At 46.8% G+C, this 17,132-nt stretch overlaps 1 protein-coding gene across 3 annotated transcripts; it reads right to left on the bottom strand.

Moving 5' to 3' along the window:
- Nucleotides 1-367: 367 nt before the first annotated feature.
- Nucleotides 368-16,591, bottom strand: LOC136109171 (T-box-containing protein TBX6L). Of its 3 annotated transcripts, none has more exons than XM_071816010.1 (12): nucleotides 16,215-16,591; nucleotides 15,400-15,632; nucleotides 13,950-14,075; nucleotides 13,189-13,515; nucleotides 8,963-9,107; nucleotides 7,887-7,989; nucleotides 7,276-7,440; nucleotides 6,807-6,953; nucleotides 6,229-6,299; nucleotides 5,103-5,194; nucleotides 4,072-4,264; nucleotides 368-3,474 (listed from the first exon to the last, which is right to left on the bottom strand). In XM_071816010.1, exons 4-12 carry the CDS (start codon nucleotides 13,202-13,204, stop codon nucleotides 3,048-3,050), a joined length of 1,359 nt encoding a protein of 452 aa, XP_071672111.1. In that variant the 5' UTR covers nucleotides 13,205-13,515; nucleotides 13,950-14,075; nucleotides 15,400-15,632; nucleotides 16,215-16,591; the 3' UTR covers nucleotides 368-3,047. The 3 variants fall into 3 exon arrangements, with proteins under 3 accessions (XP_071672111.1, XP_071672112.1, XP_065707690.1); XM_071816011.1 differs by having other exon boundaries at nucleotides 5,106-5,194; XM_065851618.2 differs by lacking the exon at nucleotides 16,215-16,591 and having other exon boundaries at nucleotides 15,400-16,160.
- Between the last annotated feature and the right edge of the window lie 541 nt (nucleotides 16,592-17,132).

Here is a 17,132-nt window from a genome sequence, read left to right as displayed (position 1 = left end):
CCCATCTGCATTGAGGCAGAGTCAGGGCTTAAGGCTGCAAAAACCAGGAGAAACCAAAATAAATCAGGATATTTCCCACAGGAAATTTACCTAGATCCCATTTATAGGCCATTTGCCCTCATCCTTATGTAACTCACCTGCAGGAGAGGAGCAGAAAACACAGAGAAAATAAAACAATTTGCTGCAAATAGTGCAAGAGCCTGAGTCACATCTAGCGATGCAAGCAGATAACCCGGGGCTCACTGAACATGCTGCAGAGAACCACGAACGCTGAGATCAGCAGCGTGTTGTGCATGTAGAAACTGGCCCCAGGTAACACAACTAAAGTGGAGCCACTGGTGTGCTTGAAAGAGATGGACAAAACCCACGCTTTCAAGTTTATTTTATTGCTCTTAATGGCCTGCCTTCCGCATGTCTCATTTCCTTTTATTGAAGCTGTCAGAGAGGCACTACATTATCTCACATGCGTGCAAAAACAGTGTTTCAGTCAAGCTCATACAGACTTTTAAATGCCACAGCTGAAGAAAACAAGACAGCGGGAACTGCAAAGGGAGGAGGCGGTAGCAGAGCCCACAGCACAAACCTATGGGCAAAATATCCAAAGGCTTCACAAGCCAGCCAAGCCACAGTCGTTAACCAGAGACAGGCAGGCGAGGAAAGTAAAGGTACTTTTCTAATAAGCTGGATGATTCATTGAAGAAGGGCAAGGAGTCCTGTTGCAACAGAAGGTTGATGAGTAATGAATGGCTCGTCCCAGGCACAAGGCTGAGTCTCTGACCCCGGTGCAGAGCTGCCTGCCAAATCAGCTCTCGCAACAGGCTCACGGGGCAGCAGCACTCGCAACGCTATTCCCAAGGTTTGGAAAAAAGAACATTACAATCACATTTGTACAGGGGTTTCCCTGTGCTGCTCAGATCAACTCAGTTCCTCGTACTCACCACAGCGTGGTTTTCATCCTCATTAGCATCCTGTGACAAAGGGAAACACAACCCAACTTCAAAAATCAAGAAAGAGATCTAACCTGTAGCTTGGGGGGTGCACGACTTTCTCTTTTCTCATTAGCGTGGTACTGGCAGCGACCGGCAGGGGGGAGTGCAGAGACTTGGCACAACACAGCGCCCCCAGGGTCCCCGCACATGGGGCTCACGGTACCAAACGCCCTATCCAGGCTTCTCATCCCACTTCCATGATGGGGAAGATCAAATAGTAATGGTCAGGGACAGTGTCCTCCACAGAGGACAGCCGTTCACAACTGACCTGCCTTCATGCAGCTGGCATTTGGACAGCAGGAAATCACAATATTCTGGGGCTAAAAACAATCTCCTCCACATTTTTTTCCCTAACTAGATTTCTTTTTAGTGAGTCACTCGCATCCACATGTGTGTCATGCACAGCAGGTATAAACGACTACTGGTCAGGGTGCTGCCAGAGAGGAGGCTAAGAGTACTGAGCACACACGCGATGGGAGAGCCTGACCTTGATTTAAACACTGCACATCTCACACCTGCCCTGCGAAGCCAAGGGGAAGTGCCTGGCTGCTCTGTCCAGATTGTAATTGTGGTACAAAAGCAGTTAGCAGAAACTATTTATAAAAGGAAGTCATCCTTGTAGTTGAGTTTCACAAATTTGTAGCGCTCCTTTCCAAAGTCATTTTAACAACCACGGCTCGACGCCTCTATGTTGTGCACACACAGTGCTGACCTGGTGCCCAAGCAGACCTGTGCACAGCCCTTCCCGGTGCCCCTGCACACCCGACCCGATGGTCCAGTGGTCACAAACCTGCCCAGCTCTGCTCATACACAGCATCTTGCTACACACACAGAGAAAACCAGCTGGCACACATGCTAAATGACACACCTCACTGCCTGCTGATGGCCACAGGCCACACAGCACTTTATTTGAAGTGTTATAAGAAAACATTCCCTAAATAACACCTAGCAGCCCATCTGTTCTCCCTCAGAAGCAAAAAGCCTGTCTCAAACAAGACCCCATCACCAGGGCCATTCCGTCACTTGGGCAAACGGAGATGCTTCCCCCTTCTCATGTGAAGATGAAAAGAAATCCTCTGTGCAGGGCAGTGCCCAGGCTGCTCCCAGGCTGTCCAGCTCCTCCCCTTGATGGACCAGAGGTACTGGAGGTGAAACTGCTCTGGTAACTAACCATGGGAGACGTTCACAGTGAGAGATTTCCTTTCCCTCAAAAGGAAGATATCAGAGTGATGCAGCCACTATTGCTGGCTCTGCTTCTGATACCTACAGGCCTTTGGAAGCCCTCAGAGCAGCCCCCACGTTCTGTGAACAACCTCCCGTCACCACCGGCAGAAAGAAGAGTGTTTCACTAACCTTGAATCTAGGGGTGATGGGAGAGGGATGGGCACAGGGGACATGCAGACACAATACACAGCCTTGCTGCTGCTGCTTCTCCTGCACAGGACACACTCTTCCCTGCCTGTGGGACCCACCACTGCAGTCCTGGCATGCAGGTGTTGCTGTGTATTTTAGTCTCATATGCTCCTGGAAGAAAAGCAAGACCAGCTTTTGTTTGACTAAACTAAGTGAGAAAACTGTCAAGGGGACACCGGGATTGGTTGCTTTACTTGTCTTTGCAATAATTCTCTACAGCTTCTTGGCCACCTGGACAGCTTACTGAAACTCCTCAGCCTCTGTCTCCTTGCACACAAGCCCCGGAGGAAAGGATTTTGGAAACTGCCAAACATGAGACGTGAATAGCCTGGGACCAAGAGTTTAGTAGCTGTTTAAATACTGCTCTTGCAGCTCCTGTTGGAAGAAATATACCCTGCAGAACACATCAGTTCAGCCAGACCCACGCTGACATGGCTGGGGCAGCCACCAGTTTAGCCATTGCCTGTGAAACATGGTGAAGGTTGCTGTGCAAGGAGACAAGGGAGCGGAGGTGTCCCATGCTACCGCTTGCAGCAATGCATCTTTGTCTAGTGTAGACAAGGCTTCAAGATCAATGCTCCCGAGCAAGTATCATCTCATTTACAAGTTTCTTTCAGTCTTTCCATTGGGAAGGGTCTTCCTCGTTCACCAGCAGGCGTATGGGAACAGTGGGTACTGGCTCCACTCCGCCATGGTCCCATGGGCATGTCCTGGAGCCCCCTGTGTGTTATACTCCGTGGAGAAGGCTGAGTAGCTCATTGCCCTGTACTGGCTGTGGGAAGGCACCATCCACTGCCCGAGGCCCTGCTCACTGCCGTACGGACTGTACATGGGCGCTCGAGCCCCGGCTTTTCCGACAGAGTCTAGAGCCATGTTCACCATCCCTGTGTAGTCCTGGGGAGGAGGCAGGGGCGGGGGGAGTGGAGGCAGGTTGGTGAAGCCCTCTGGGAGCTGTTTGGAGTCGTGTTCGGGCACTGTGGCAAGATCCAAGGGGTGGCACCTTGCCCGGAATTCATTCAAGGTGGTGGCGTCGCGGGTGGGAAGCTGCTGGCTGTCCCCAGCTTCATGGAACCTGATCCCGAGGGCAGAGAGAAGAGCGAGTCAGACCTACCACAGCAGAAAACCACTGAAAACCCACAGAGATTCCCTGGGGAGAGGCAGGGCAAGCTCTGAGCATGCCCTCTTCCCCTCGCCTACTGCTTCGTCTTACTGCTAGTGTGGATTTTAGTTCAAGCCTCACCATCACTCACACAGAAACAAATAAATGTCAGAGAGGGTAAGCCCAGACTACTCTAGTTCTGGTTCAGTTCTAGTCTGGGCTCACTACAACTCATACCTGAATTTGAAATGAGAAGGAGGGGAAAAAAAAGTCACTGGAGTTCTGCCATTCCTCCAACAACACGCTGCCTTCAAAGGACAGGCAATCCCAGCGGTACACAGAGCTGCCTGGGAGAGCATTTCAGGACAGGTAAATAAAGAGCAGAAAGCTTTGTTGTGGAGATATCTCCACGCTAATCCAGCACCTATCACCCAAGGCATGCTGATCGATAGCAACGCATCCTTCCGCACTCCCACTGGCTGTTTTTCCTCAGAAATACTCAGTAGAGGAGGAGGAATCCCACCAATTAACCAGTGGCTTTGGACATAAGGACCAGGAGGTGGAGCTCACCGGTATGTCTGGTAGGACGGCGTAGGCACTTGCTGCTCTCTGGCCAGACCCTCCCTCTGGTCAGCGGGCACGGGCGATGCTGCAGGAAAGGCATGGCTGCCGGTCTGCTCCGAGACCCAGAAGGGGAATCCGCTGCTGACCACAACTGGGCTGCTCTCTTCCTTCACATCTACATTCTCATCTTTCTCAAAATCTGACTCACAGCAGGGAAAAGAAAGAAAGGAAACAAATGAGAAGAGGGAAGAGAGAGCCAGAGCTCACAATGGTTGAATCACCATCCCTGGAGGTGTTTAAAAGGCATTTAGACGAGGTTCATAGGGACATGGTTTAGTGCTAGAGTCAGATTATGGTTGGACTCGATGATCCTGAGGATCTCTTCCAACCAGAATGATTCTATGGTCTATCAGCAGCTGCACTAACAGCAGGAGGGTGGAAGGCAACACACCAACACCCCTCCTGCAGTCACACTGCCTGAAGGGACCAGCCCTTCCCAGCTTTTTTTGCCCTTACACTGTGGTGTTTGGTCTTGCCCTGTCCTCTCTCCTTAGCTGTGCTGCTGCAAGCAGCACTGTGAACTGGAACAAGGAATGATCCGGCTTAAAAAATAACCTAACAGAGAGAGATTTTTTTTTTAATGTTATCAGTTCCAACATCTGCATCGCAACCCTGCCGCACAAACAGCACTGTTGGCACAACCACATCAATGAGAACTGAGAATAAAGCAATGGGTGATACTGCAAGCTCATGCTGCTACTGAAAAGTTACAGAAGCACAGCCTATGATGATATGTGGCCAGCTGGGAGGTTGATGAGAGGTTGACGAGTAGTCAGTAATGACAAGTGACTTGTGAGCCATCTCCTGTGGAACACTCCCAGAAAGATTCAGAGACTCAAAGCCATGCACAGCACTCTTTAGGACCTCCATCCAGGCCACCCTCCCCACAGAGTGGGCTATGTTGCTGTTTCTTTTCCTCCCTGTGGCTCAGGCACTGTTTGGAAATGGTTCTCTGGGTTTGTTGTGATCAATATTACCACGTTCCTCCGCACCGGACTGCTTTTCCTCAGGAAGCTTCCTCTTCTGGCCCTTGGCTGGACTGGGCTTCTGGCATTTGGTTCGTCCTTCCCTGGAAAAGAAACAAGACATGGGGGTAGCTTGTATGTAAGCTTTTGCCTAGGTAAATATGCAACGGATGCTGGACAAGCCCTGGAACACAAAACGATGAGATGTGTGCTTCCAGTGAGAGCCCTCGCCCCGCAGGATACTGGGGATACATCAGTAAAGGGGTTTCCTGCCTCGTGTGTATACAAAGGCACAGTCAAGGGGAAACCCAGCACCGGAGGATTCGGCACTGAGTATACTTACTCACACATGAGTGCCTGTATAGTAGGAAGGGTCTTTTGGTTGAAAATAGCTTTTTCCTAAATGGAAAATGAGTCTAAGCTTAGTCAGAAATGATCCTAGGAGGAGAAGAAAATCCATGACATTTTCAAAGTTTAGGTAAAAAAAGAGTCACTTTTGGCCCTTTTCATCAGGAAATTAGATTTTTCTCCGGCATAAAATAACACAAACCAGAATCTTAGATATTTTCATAACATTTTCTGCTTGGAAAAAAACATTTTTTCCTTCTCTATTGCCAATCTATGGTTGCATTTAAGCTTTTTGTTTTCATATCATGCACTGGCTGCCCTCAGACCAGAGAGAAGATCTTGCTGCTATTGGGATCCATCTTCTCTCTTGCAGACAAAAATCTCCTGTTGGAAGAGATGCTTTTCCACACACACGGAAAGAAGATGAGGGAACCTCCAAATGTCAGAATCAAGCTGATCTCAGAGAGACACAACGATCTACTGTGGATTCCTGTTATCACTGCTATTCACATGTCAGACTCCAGTCTAGCTCCAGCTTGCAAGGGAATGCATGTCTCCAATTTGTCACACCTCCCACACTTCTGTAGGAAATCCTGTATCTCCTCCCACTCCCCAGGTCCCTTGGGAGGAGGCTGCACCAGGGGACGTCCTTCCCAGACATAGGCAAATGCAGTGTGTGCAGCGCAGCAGGCTCTGCAGAGCCAGCTGGTATCGTTTTGCTCAAAGGCCTTGGGTAAAATTCACAAGTGAACTCCAGCTATAATTAAATTAAGATGAAAAAACAGTTTACCTTCGAGTGTTCTTCCCATGCTCACGGAAACCTTTAGCAAATGGGTTGTTGTCAATCTTGAGCTTTGTAATCTTAAAAAGAACAAGATTCGGTATCATGATGACTGGTTGTGTTCTTTACTGTTTCAAGATGTTCACCTCACTATTTATCACAACAGCTCATCTGAGGGTTTTGGGCATGCCCTTGCCACAGTATCTGAGCTCTCCCAGCAGCTCCTGCTATTGATTAGGAACTGACATACAGAGAGAAGTGACTTTGCCAGGGTCAGCAGGAATTTGCATGGGATTCATCTGATTAGAGAAATATACAAGGTCAGTATTTACATCTGGACTTCTGGCCATATTTTACTGCATGCAGGGTTCTGTTAATCACTGACAGTGCATTTTATCCAATTAAGGTGCGTGATTCATCTCATCACAGAACAGATGTTTTCCAAAGGAACCATAATGTGCCTATTTCTGCTCGCTCTCCATCACAGGCACCCAGGATGAGTAGCTTGGAAGGAGACACCTTCCTCTACAAGTTTTCTAAAGACAATGTTTAGCATTGTGCCCAAGAGCAGAACTTGCACACTGTACCTGCTCGTTCTGGTAGGCAGTAACAGAAGTGAAGACGGTCTCAGGGAAGCTGAAGACTTGGAAGATGCTCCAGCGGACACTGAAGAGGTCATCTGCCTGCACAATGTGGAAGCGAGGCTTGTAACGGTGCATGGAGTGGAGGATGATCTGGCACAGAGACAGACAGAGGAGAAAGTTTCCATGTGCAACCAGTGCCAACACACTGTGCAAAGTCTCCGGTGGAGACTCCCAGGACATCCTTTTCAAACCAGGGCTGCCTGCCTGGGACTGGTGTCTTCAGCACATCTCTACAGTGATAGTACAGACCAAAGCCCTCCCTAGCAGGAGGTTCAGGGGGCAGAAAGGCTGGGCTGACAGAAGATAGGGCACTAGGATATGTTCCAATTTCTCACAGATCTCACATATTTCCCATAACATCCCTCTGCAGTGAATTCCAAGAAGCACAGCACGAAGGGCAGCTACAACCTACATGTCCATGTTGATCCAGTGTGTTGTTGGTGAGCTTCAGCTTCTGGAAGGAGACGGGTTCTTTCATCCAGTGGCTGCCGGGAGCTGGGGAATCGGGGTGGACATAGGTACGACAAGGCAGCTGGGGCTCTGCTTTTCCAGCAACTTCCCACTGATCTTTATTCCACTGTGAACAGAGAGACATAAATCTAGAGCTTAAAAAAAACCAACCCTACGTTCATCACAAGACAGCCTCAGCAACTTTGCTTCACTGTCAATTTAGTGGGCTCCTCTGAACCACAAGTAGCAGATTCTCTCTTATGAGCCACGATCATACTACCAAAATAGCTCCAAGTTTAGGCCTCTTTTTTCCTCCCTGTCCCACAATGGCTGTCAAAGCAGCCTGACGTTAATCATGATTAAAACTGTACCACTTAAAATGAAAATCAGTTACCCTTCCAGCTGCTCCCCAAGCAAAACTGACAACTCCAGAGAGGCATGAAATCCACCAATTATTTCTGAACTTTGTCCAAAGACAATTTATTTATCAGCCTGGCCACTGAAGCATAAAGATCAATCTACTTCAAACAAAGATGGAAGGAGGGCATAGCTTCTATTATTTAAAGTACTTACCTTGTACCTGAAGTTGTCCATTGGCACAAAATCTACCAGCATGAGGTACTTGGCATATGGGATTAAGCCAGAGACTTTGATTTTACATTGTGGAAACATTCGTCTGAAGGAGAAATTAAATACACGGTATAAGGATTTGTCTGTAAAGTGGGTATTGTCTACGGATGAAGCAGTAGGTCATGTTTACTCACTATTGTACCAAGTTTGGTAGCAGTATTTCTACCAGCCACCTATTGAACATTTTTACCATTCTACCGATGTATTGTCTAACCCTATGGGCTTAGGTGGAATAGGCACCAACAGAGCAGCAGTCACTGGTGGTCTGACATTGTTAGTGCTTTTGTTCCACTGATTTCTGTAATACAACAGTGGGAAACTTAGAAGAAAATATTTGGAACCTGCATGTAGCTCCTCGCCTTCTGCAGCTATCGCAGCCCTGGAGGGTGGATTAGAGCATTTTCTAGCATGGGCAGAAAACGTGCTTTCATTTAAGGGCACATCTAGTTTTCCATTCCAGTACTGCCTGACACCACTTTCATCTTCTGACTCTGCAAAAAAGCTTTGACACCTACCTCCCTACCCAACGGGATTATTTCAGCTCACAACAGCTTTGACATAATACATTACGATTTCACAATTTCATATTCTTTCGCTGCTAGCTCCACAACACATGACTCATTTAAACTTTAGAGTAGTCTGCACACACAGATTGTTACTATTCTACACAATGTTCTTGCCTGCAAATGCAGGCTCAAAACCAGGTATTTACCGCTCAGGGCTGCTGCCTGTGACTGAGGCAAAGGAAGCCCAGGGCACTTTCCAGAGCAACCTCCCAGGGACAGGAAGAACATCAGCATTAAGTGCTGAGATAAGAATACAGAAGTTTTCTCAGCACATCAGCCCCACTGTGACCTTTTGCACTACACAGTTTGGATTTCTGCGACATCCTGAAAGTGTAATGCGCATAATTGGCTAAAAAACTTAGTTTAAGGGCAACCATTCAAAAAATGAGCACTGGGAGATTTTGTTAGCAGTCTGGAGGGGTGCGGTGTGGGCAGCTGTCCTGCTCCCCTCACCTGCCGGATTTAGTGATGATCATCTCAGTTCCTATCTGATGAAACTTCATCCAGAGATCCATGTCCTCGAGGGTGACCACGATGGAGCTCTGCGGGTAGTGCTCCAGGCTGGGGGAAGGAAGAGCCTCACACGGCGCTTTCACGTCTGCCAGGAGAGAGAGAAAACGGTAAGTTCGGACAGGGCCCAAGATGCAGCACCCACAACAGTGTCCCCAGCACCCTCCAGTACAGGGAGCTACCAAATTTCACACGCTGTTGTAACGGACAGCATCTGTACGTCTGTCCATCACTCCTCCTGTCTGGCCATGCTACATCTCAGCTCCACACCGCCATGTAGGGCACAGCGCTGGTTCAGCTCAGGGAGATCAGTGCTGAGATTTTACCCAGGAAGGGAGTCTGTGCCACAGCACATCTCCTAAAGCAAATTATTCTCCTTCAAAGGCTTTTTGCTACTTAGCCGGCTCAGAAGGCATAAAGACTTTTCCAACAGGTTTCTTTTTAGCTCTTAAGTTCTTTAGTAGAGATTTATGTGTTGTACAAACTCAACCTGACCTCCTTTGTTCCAAAACTCACAGTGGCTGGTAGCCACAATCCACTTTCATTCCTGTTCTGCTATGATCAGGGTTACACAAAACACTTTACCAAGGGAATGAAGTGAAAGCTGAAAAGATTGGAAAGATTTTGAGTGTATCACTGGGCAGTGGGAGAAAACGACAGGTAGGTGGTAGCAGAGGTGAAAAATCTCTCCGGAGGACACAGAAAGGATAGACACGAGACTCAAATGTAAGTGGGAAAGGGAAGTGATGGAGCCAAGCCACAGAATATTCTGAAAACAGGACAGTTGGTCTGAACTGGGCTGGGAGATGGAGACCACCGAGGAGCCTGTGATGGTGGTGGAAGGCGCCTCCTCAGTAACACAGCACGGCACAGCAGCTGCCTGCACCCTGCCTGCACTTTCCTCTGCAGGCAGAGGACTGACTGCAGTGCTGGGGCACAGGAAAGGGCAACTACTGGAGAAACTGCCTATGGTGATGGTACCAACCTCCTCTGCTTGGATTAAAAACCTCCTGTAGGAGCTCCTTCCTATATAGTAACTCACACAAGATTGCTGCTGCCACACTGAAAAGCACAGGCAAAAAAAACCAGTTCTGTTTTAGGTCAAAATTGCGACCTGGTATAGCTACTGATGCATTGATTTCATACCCAGGAAGGCTTTACTAACACCGCCCTGCAGTCTGAAGGGGGTGTTGATAACCCTGCTGGGGTCGGGGACACCCTGAGGACACCGGACGCTGCTGCTGGGGGATGCGCCATCAGCCATCGGTTTAAAAGGGAGATTTTTCCACCTCTTACTCTGCATCAGATCTTATTCAGAGCATATCAGGAACAGAAGAATTTCCATCTTGTTACAGCTTTCCTGAGTAATGTCTTCAAAAGAATAAGCAAGAGAAGTAGACAACTATTTCCAGAGAAATCAGCTTTTTTCAGAAAGCAACATCCTTCCACAAAAACAACCCCATGCGAGTTCAAGGGGTTCTTCCCACAGCATTAGGAAGTGAAAAACATTTAAACATAATTTTGTCAGTTTGTAAAGGTCTTCAGGCATTTAAAAAAAAATATCCTGTACCCTTTTCTGCTTTGATCCAACATTAATGAACTGGCTAAGAAGTGACACCTAGTTTGCTCACTAAGATTAGCCTGTTAACATCTTCTTACTAAAGCTTCCCCCATATCCTCTTGCAGAGACATGAAAGCTGCCATGAGACGATGCATTCGGTAGCTCAATGCAGCACATGTATCAAAAGGAGTTACAATAAAGTTGGGCTGACTTCCCACAGGAGTCATCCAGTCACAAATACATGCAAACAGATTTTCATTAGCCACACAGATGCTCACTCCTTCCCCAAATGAATTTTGCAATTAACATTTTTGTAAGCAAATTCCAATGCCATTAAAAGAGACTACAACAAAGCAGATCTCAGGAGTCCTTACTGAGGGGAGACTTCCAACGAAGTCAAGAGGAATTTAAGCGAAAGGAGATCGATGCTGAGTTAAAAATAAAAGGCAGGTTTTACAACCTGTTTTTCACCAAAAAGAGTCCACAATGCACCGGTGTAAGGTTGGAAACCAAGACAGGAACAGTTTGCATAGGGATCTGGACCCCAGCGACAATGTGAGCTTGTGAACGGATCCGCACAGCCTAGCCCGTGCCTGCGGATCCATCTGCAGATCCACTGGAGATCTGCTGTGTGGAGCCAGGGCTGGCTGGAGCTAAACTGGGGAAAGCCGTACATCTCTTGTGTCTTCTGTGTAACTTAGCTTTAAGTATTATTTGAAAAAGATTTAAATATTTCCCAAGAATTTTAGTTCTAATCTATTTTAAAAGTAGTAGTGTTATCATTGTGGTGGTAACACTGCATGTGGCACATTTTAAAACACGTTCTTTATGCCAAGATGAGGTTGAACAGGAAGATAGCTGCTATGATAAAGGCACCAAAAATTAAGAGATCTGCAATCTATTCCATGCTTGAAAATCAAGTCCTTACACAAATATGAGCAGTTTGTCCTTCAGTTTCTATATCTAGAATAGGCTATACATATATTTTCTTATATTGGAGATAAAAAGGAGAGAAAGAGAAATGAGAGTCAACTCAGTAATGCTTGCAGGTACAATTAGATCTTTGGACAGAAGATGCTTGAGTATAATCCACTCACCTAAACGAGTCCCTGAATTGTCAGCTACTGAGACAATGTTATGATGCCAGAAAATTTGTTGCAGCCTTCCCAAAATGTAAGGGATAGGGTTTGCAATACTGGGAGAACTCCAAGAAGGCAAACGGTATGCTTCTTACCTTCACTAATATCAGTTATTATTGCATTTGTTGCTGTTACCTTCTGAGGGAAGAAGTCCAACACTAACAGCTACTGGTGTCCACAGCGAAGAAATACATGTCAATATATAAAGCTACCCAATAAATTAATCTCACCAATAACAAAAAAACCCTGTGTTCTCTGACCTTATAAATGTCAGTAGAAACACCTCATTTCTCAGAACCACAAAGCTTTCTGGCAGTAATAAAGTACCATGTTTCTGTAAGCCCAATGTCTTCACCTCTCAAACGCACCCAGTCATCACCCAGAATATTTCCGCTGTGTGGGGTCACACACCAGAAACAACCCGGTGAGAAAATGAGGCGACTTCTGCAATAGTTGGAATCTTCAACATAATAAAATACCTAACACAGTCTGTGACTTTTTCTCCCGAAGTGGCAGAAATCAGTATGAATCAGATCAACACAGTATGGACTGCTTTACAAAATCCCAAAACAACGGTGAAGGTGGAAGTTATCTGAGCCATTGCACGTGTGTTTTGCTTATGAATGATACAACACATTGCAGAGGTAGAGATAGGAAGCTGGGAATACGCAGGCACCTCTAACGCTCACAAGAACTGCATACCTGAACTAGGTGAGCAGTTGTTTCCTCCTGATGCAGAGTAAAACCCAGGATTAAGTCTGGGTTTCAGTTATCCTCACAAATTCAGTACCTCTGGGCTGGTCCTTATCTGTCATTGTGCCCAACGTGACCATGCCCCGGACAGAAGAGGTTAACCACATGTTACAGGAAGGACTGATGAAGGAAAATATAAACAAAGCCCTACAGAAATCCGAAAAATAGTATGTTTGGGCATGAAAGTTGGTAGAGGTGGGGTCCATCTGCTTGGGCCCCATACTTTTAAAGGGCAGAATAAAGACAAGGAAAGACAAAACCAGGTAGTTTTTATCAGAACTGTTCTTAGCAATATAAAAAAATATTTCCAAAGCTTCCCTGGCCTTCAACTCGAAGGAACATTGCAGACCATACACAAGTAACACCTCCACCCTTCCGTGAATGATTGCATTGCACAAGGTGATACACATAAGGGAGTTACGGGCACAATTGTGAGTAAATCTTTGCTACCTTACAAAAGGTCTTCCGAGGCTCACAAAGAACACTCAAAACCACAGTTCCTCATCTATTCCTATTTAAAAAAACCCCAAATACACAAAACAAACAAAAAAATCCCCACCAATGTTTTGGAAATACTCTCCAGTGATATATAGACTACAACAAATGCTGGTAACCCCTCAGGAGCACTTCTTCCCTTTCTAAAATGATAGTACGCTCTTGGTGTAAGTCTCAGATCCTCCTGTGCAATAAGGAAAAAGAGGGAGACCTTTACCTACCTGGTAAAGTTTGCATTTTTCCATGTACTGGGGAGTCTGGGAGCTTGCACAGCTGAGAGAGTCACCAGAGTTCTTATAAGGGGAGCCAAAATAGTCCAGTTCAAAAGCAGGTCTGGTTTCCTGAAGCAAGCAAAAGCTCTTCCTTCTGAGATCCAGTGTCAAGAGTGAGCGGGATGAGGATGGGGCTCCAAGCGCAGCCAGCCAAGGTGAGTCCCTGTTTTATGGAGGCTAATGAGCAGGGAGGAGCTTCTTGCCAGGGCTGTCCCTTTGCAATCCTTTGATGTCCAAAGGGACAAAGAGAGGAAGGATCTGCAGCAATGGCTGGGGCTAAGGGAAGAAAATCAAAGAGAATTAACATGGCTTTGACATACAGGAAACCCTACAGGGGAAATGCACCTTGATTTACTGCTAACGCACTTTTAAATGACTAGAGACAAGACCAAAAACATCAGCCGAAGACTTACCTACAAAATAATAATAAAAATATCCCCCAAAAATACAGCAAGCAGGAAAAATTTCTTTCTGTCTATTCCAAGGATTCAACATAATTTTCATCTCCAGAGCACAGAATCATCTTACTCTTGGCTTGTGGTACCAGAATTCGGGCTGAATTGAGCTTGTTCCTTCCCAAGTGGGTGATTAACAGTCTGTGGTAAAGTTTGCTCTCACAACTGGGATGCTGCCCCAACGCATCCATTCACCAACAGACAACTTCTCCACTAACAGATACACATTTGACAATACCCGATCTCTGCACTCACAGCCTTTAACTGCACAGCTCATCTTCCCACCGCGCTGCTTTTCTACAGGAGGGTCCTCACTGCTCATCGCATCTGTTCGGACGCCCAGAACCAGCACTGCTCTGTGTGCACCATCCTTCAGCTGAGCTGCATGAGAGAAAGTTGCAGTTGTTTAATGACAGGGCCGTGCTGGCACATCATCTTACCCAACTCCTTCGTCTGACACCTTTCAGGGCTAATGCAAGCCATCCAGGCATCTCACAGAGGGTCAGGCACTGCTTTTAGGCCTTGTTCAAGGCACCACTCTCACTGAGGAAGGCTGAGCAGAAACTGAAGGACTTCGGCATTTTCCCTTAATTAGTTTATTCTGCAAGTGTGACCATTAGCTTTTGTGCTTACAAGTGCTAAGAGGCAGCAATCAAGTCTCATGCTTCAGGGCACAGAACAGCCCCTACACCTCGGTGAAGAAGGGAGTTCTATGCGTTCATGTACAGAAATTGCTATACTAACATTTAAAGGTCAAAGATGTCCAAAAAGGGGAGGTCAGAAGCAGGATATCAGTCTCAACGGGCCAGGGTTGGATCCTGCACAGCAAATTTAGGAGCTCTGTTCATTTTGCAGAGCATTGCTGTATGAGTGCAGCCAATTCATGGACTAGTTTTGCTCCCAGTAAAACAAACTTTTTTAAAAAATGTTGTCATTGATGTTATTGGGACATCTGATTTTCAGTCTGACATACAAAACATATTCTGAATTTAGTCAGTTTCTGTAACCAAACAACATCCCTTCAGTTCTGCTTTTCTTGCCTTTTGGAGCAGGCAATGCAAGGACACACAAAGAGGACAGAGGAGTTTAACCAGAGGATGGACAGGCTCTTTTTCAGTAGTATATTGAATTTTAGGCATCCCAGTACTAAGCAGGGGGAGGAAGGCCAATGCTTAGTGTGCCAACAAAGAACATTTAAAAGAAAGGGGCTAGAGAGTTCAAGAAATCCTGAGGAGGATTTTATAGCAGGAGATGGTCCATTGGCTCCCAGCACCATAGAAGAACCACAACCAGCCTTCCTGACATCCCTTTAAAACTACTGGATAATGAGACCACAGGCCCTTCCCCTTCATCTGTTTGGGGACATCCAGAACTGGGGAGTCTCAGTACCACTGAGGAAAACAGAACGTGCTGGAGCAACGTGTAGCTCAACTGGAGATTATTTGTAAGTGGACTAATGAATCAGGAGGGAAAAGACTGGCTGAAAACGGTATCAAGGTCATATCTGCCCCTCCATGTCCTGCTTTTCTAATGCTAGTATTTGAATAGTAGAAAGGGGAAAAGACAACCATCATCAGAAGACTGAAAAGGAAAAATAGAACAAAAATTGGGTCAGATTCAAGCTAGCAGCGAGATGGATCAACATCCCACACGGTTAGAAACCGCACAACAGCAGCGGCAGCACCAGGAATTTCAGACTCTTCACCTGACAGGAGCGTGGGATGTGGATCAGGACTTGCTGCTTCTCCCACCACAGCGTATGGATGGTCTCCTGCTGCCGCTTCATTTGCACGCCCATATCAGCATGTCTGAGAACACACATTTGCTGCAAGTACTGAAATCCTTTTGGCTCTTTCCAGCTGATTGATGGGGAAGGTGGAGCCATTAATTACCCATGACTAGTTAACAACTGGCTTTCTCCCAGCCATCCTAGTTGCACTGGAAAGGTTTTTAAAGTGGGGAAAAAAAAAAAAGTGAATTTGTTAGTGTTGCTGAAAGTGTGGCTAACAGGAGCAATCCCCATGAAATTCATCACTAGCAAAGGCGGAATTTAGCACATCACCCTCTTGTCTGTCTGTCCGTGGAGTGCCCTCAGGCAGTTTGCTGGCAAGTCAGAGGTGAATGTGCTGGTGTCTAACAATTCACTGGTAAATTGGAGGCTGGCGGGGTGGAAAGGGATGGGAGAGATAGTAGATCTGACATGTGTAAGTCAGTGAGGTACAGAGCTCTGCTCTGAGCTCATTTACAGCAGCAGGTAAAAATCCCACTGTCCCCAGCTCTAACAGTAGGCTGTCCCTCTGGGCTGAAGGGATGGGACATGCGATGACAACAGCAGAGGCCAAGAGCTTTTGCTTTGCATCTCTTTGAGGAGGTGATTAGAAAGAAACATTCCCCTCTGGATCTTGTAGTAAAGCAAATGTTTTCTGGCACTTCTCCCAACTTAAGTGAAGCTTTAACCCTTAACACTCAGCAGGACCCTGTAGGGAACTGCTCTGCACACAAACCCTCCTCCATTCCCACCTTCTGAACTGGGAGCTCTCCGAGACGGGGTGATCATCTTGCCGTCTCTGGATGGAGTCCAGGGCTCTCAGACTGCAGAACAGATAACGCATGTCAGCTTGCAGGAGGTTTCAGCTATCGGGATCTGAGTCTGGAAGTGGCTGCGCAGGACACAGCACCTCTGCCCAGACAGAACTCCCAGGACAGACAGCATTCTGCCTCCGGAACAAGCTGAAGAGCAAGGCATAAAGTTACCATCCAGGAGACTGCTGAAATGCAACAGAATCATCTTTGGAAAGAACCAGACTTGGATTATTGCTCATGTGTATCAGCATTTGGGTGCAGCAACCAGCAGTCCAACTCCTGCAGGCTTCGCCCTGTGCACACAGTTGTGAGAAAGGGTTATCATACCAGCTTTAACAAAACTGGGCTTAAGTGAAGCAGTGCTGTCTGCCTGAGTCTGCACAAGTGAGGAAAAAATAACATTGTGAAATGCAAACTGCATTTAAGAGATACTCCCCTCCAAAACACCAGGACAGCCTTACCACCATTTAAATGCGACTCGTTTAGCAGATTCCCACCTGGCACACATAGGCCACAGTCCCATAGCATCTGGGCAACTCTTTCTGAAGGATACTCTTGCCATCTGCGTGGGATGAACACTGAAAATGTGGAAAGACAGCATGTCATTAACAGAACCTCAAATAAAATAGGCAGCCCTACACTGATAGCTATGCATTTTCATACTTAATTAAAAACATGAAGTGGCCTCAGACTCCCCAGACAGCTTCAGAATCCACAAACCTGCCCCTCATACACAGGCTCAGCTCGCTGCAGAGCAAATGGGGCCTAATTATACACACAGGGCCGCGGAAAACGCTGTATGTTTTCAGAGAGTAAGCCTGATGGAACTATTACGGCTGTGCCTGCCTCAAAGCA

Source organism: Patagioenas fasciata, chromosome 17, assembly GCF_037038585.1.
Source record: "Patagioenas fasciata isolate bPatFas1 chromosome 17, bPatFas1.hap1, whole genome shotgun sequence".
Lineage (NCBI taxonomy): Eukaryota > Metazoa > Chordata > Aves > Columbiformes > Columbidae > Patagioenas > Patagioenas fasciata.
This window is presented reverse-complemented; position numbering and strand designations above follow the sequence as displayed.

Excerpts from the sequence above, each read along its gene's own strand:
- LOC136109171 (XM_071816010.1), bottom strand. Across the intron at positions 6,954-7,275 it reads CACTGGATCAACATGGACAT|ATCATCCTCCACTCCATGCA; the intron begins GTAGGTTGTAGC and ends TCTCTGTGCCAG. Across the intron at positions 3,475-4,071 it reads CCGTCCTACCAGACATACCG|GTTCCATGAAGCTGGGGACA; the intron begins GTGAGCTCCACC and ends CCTCGGGATCAG.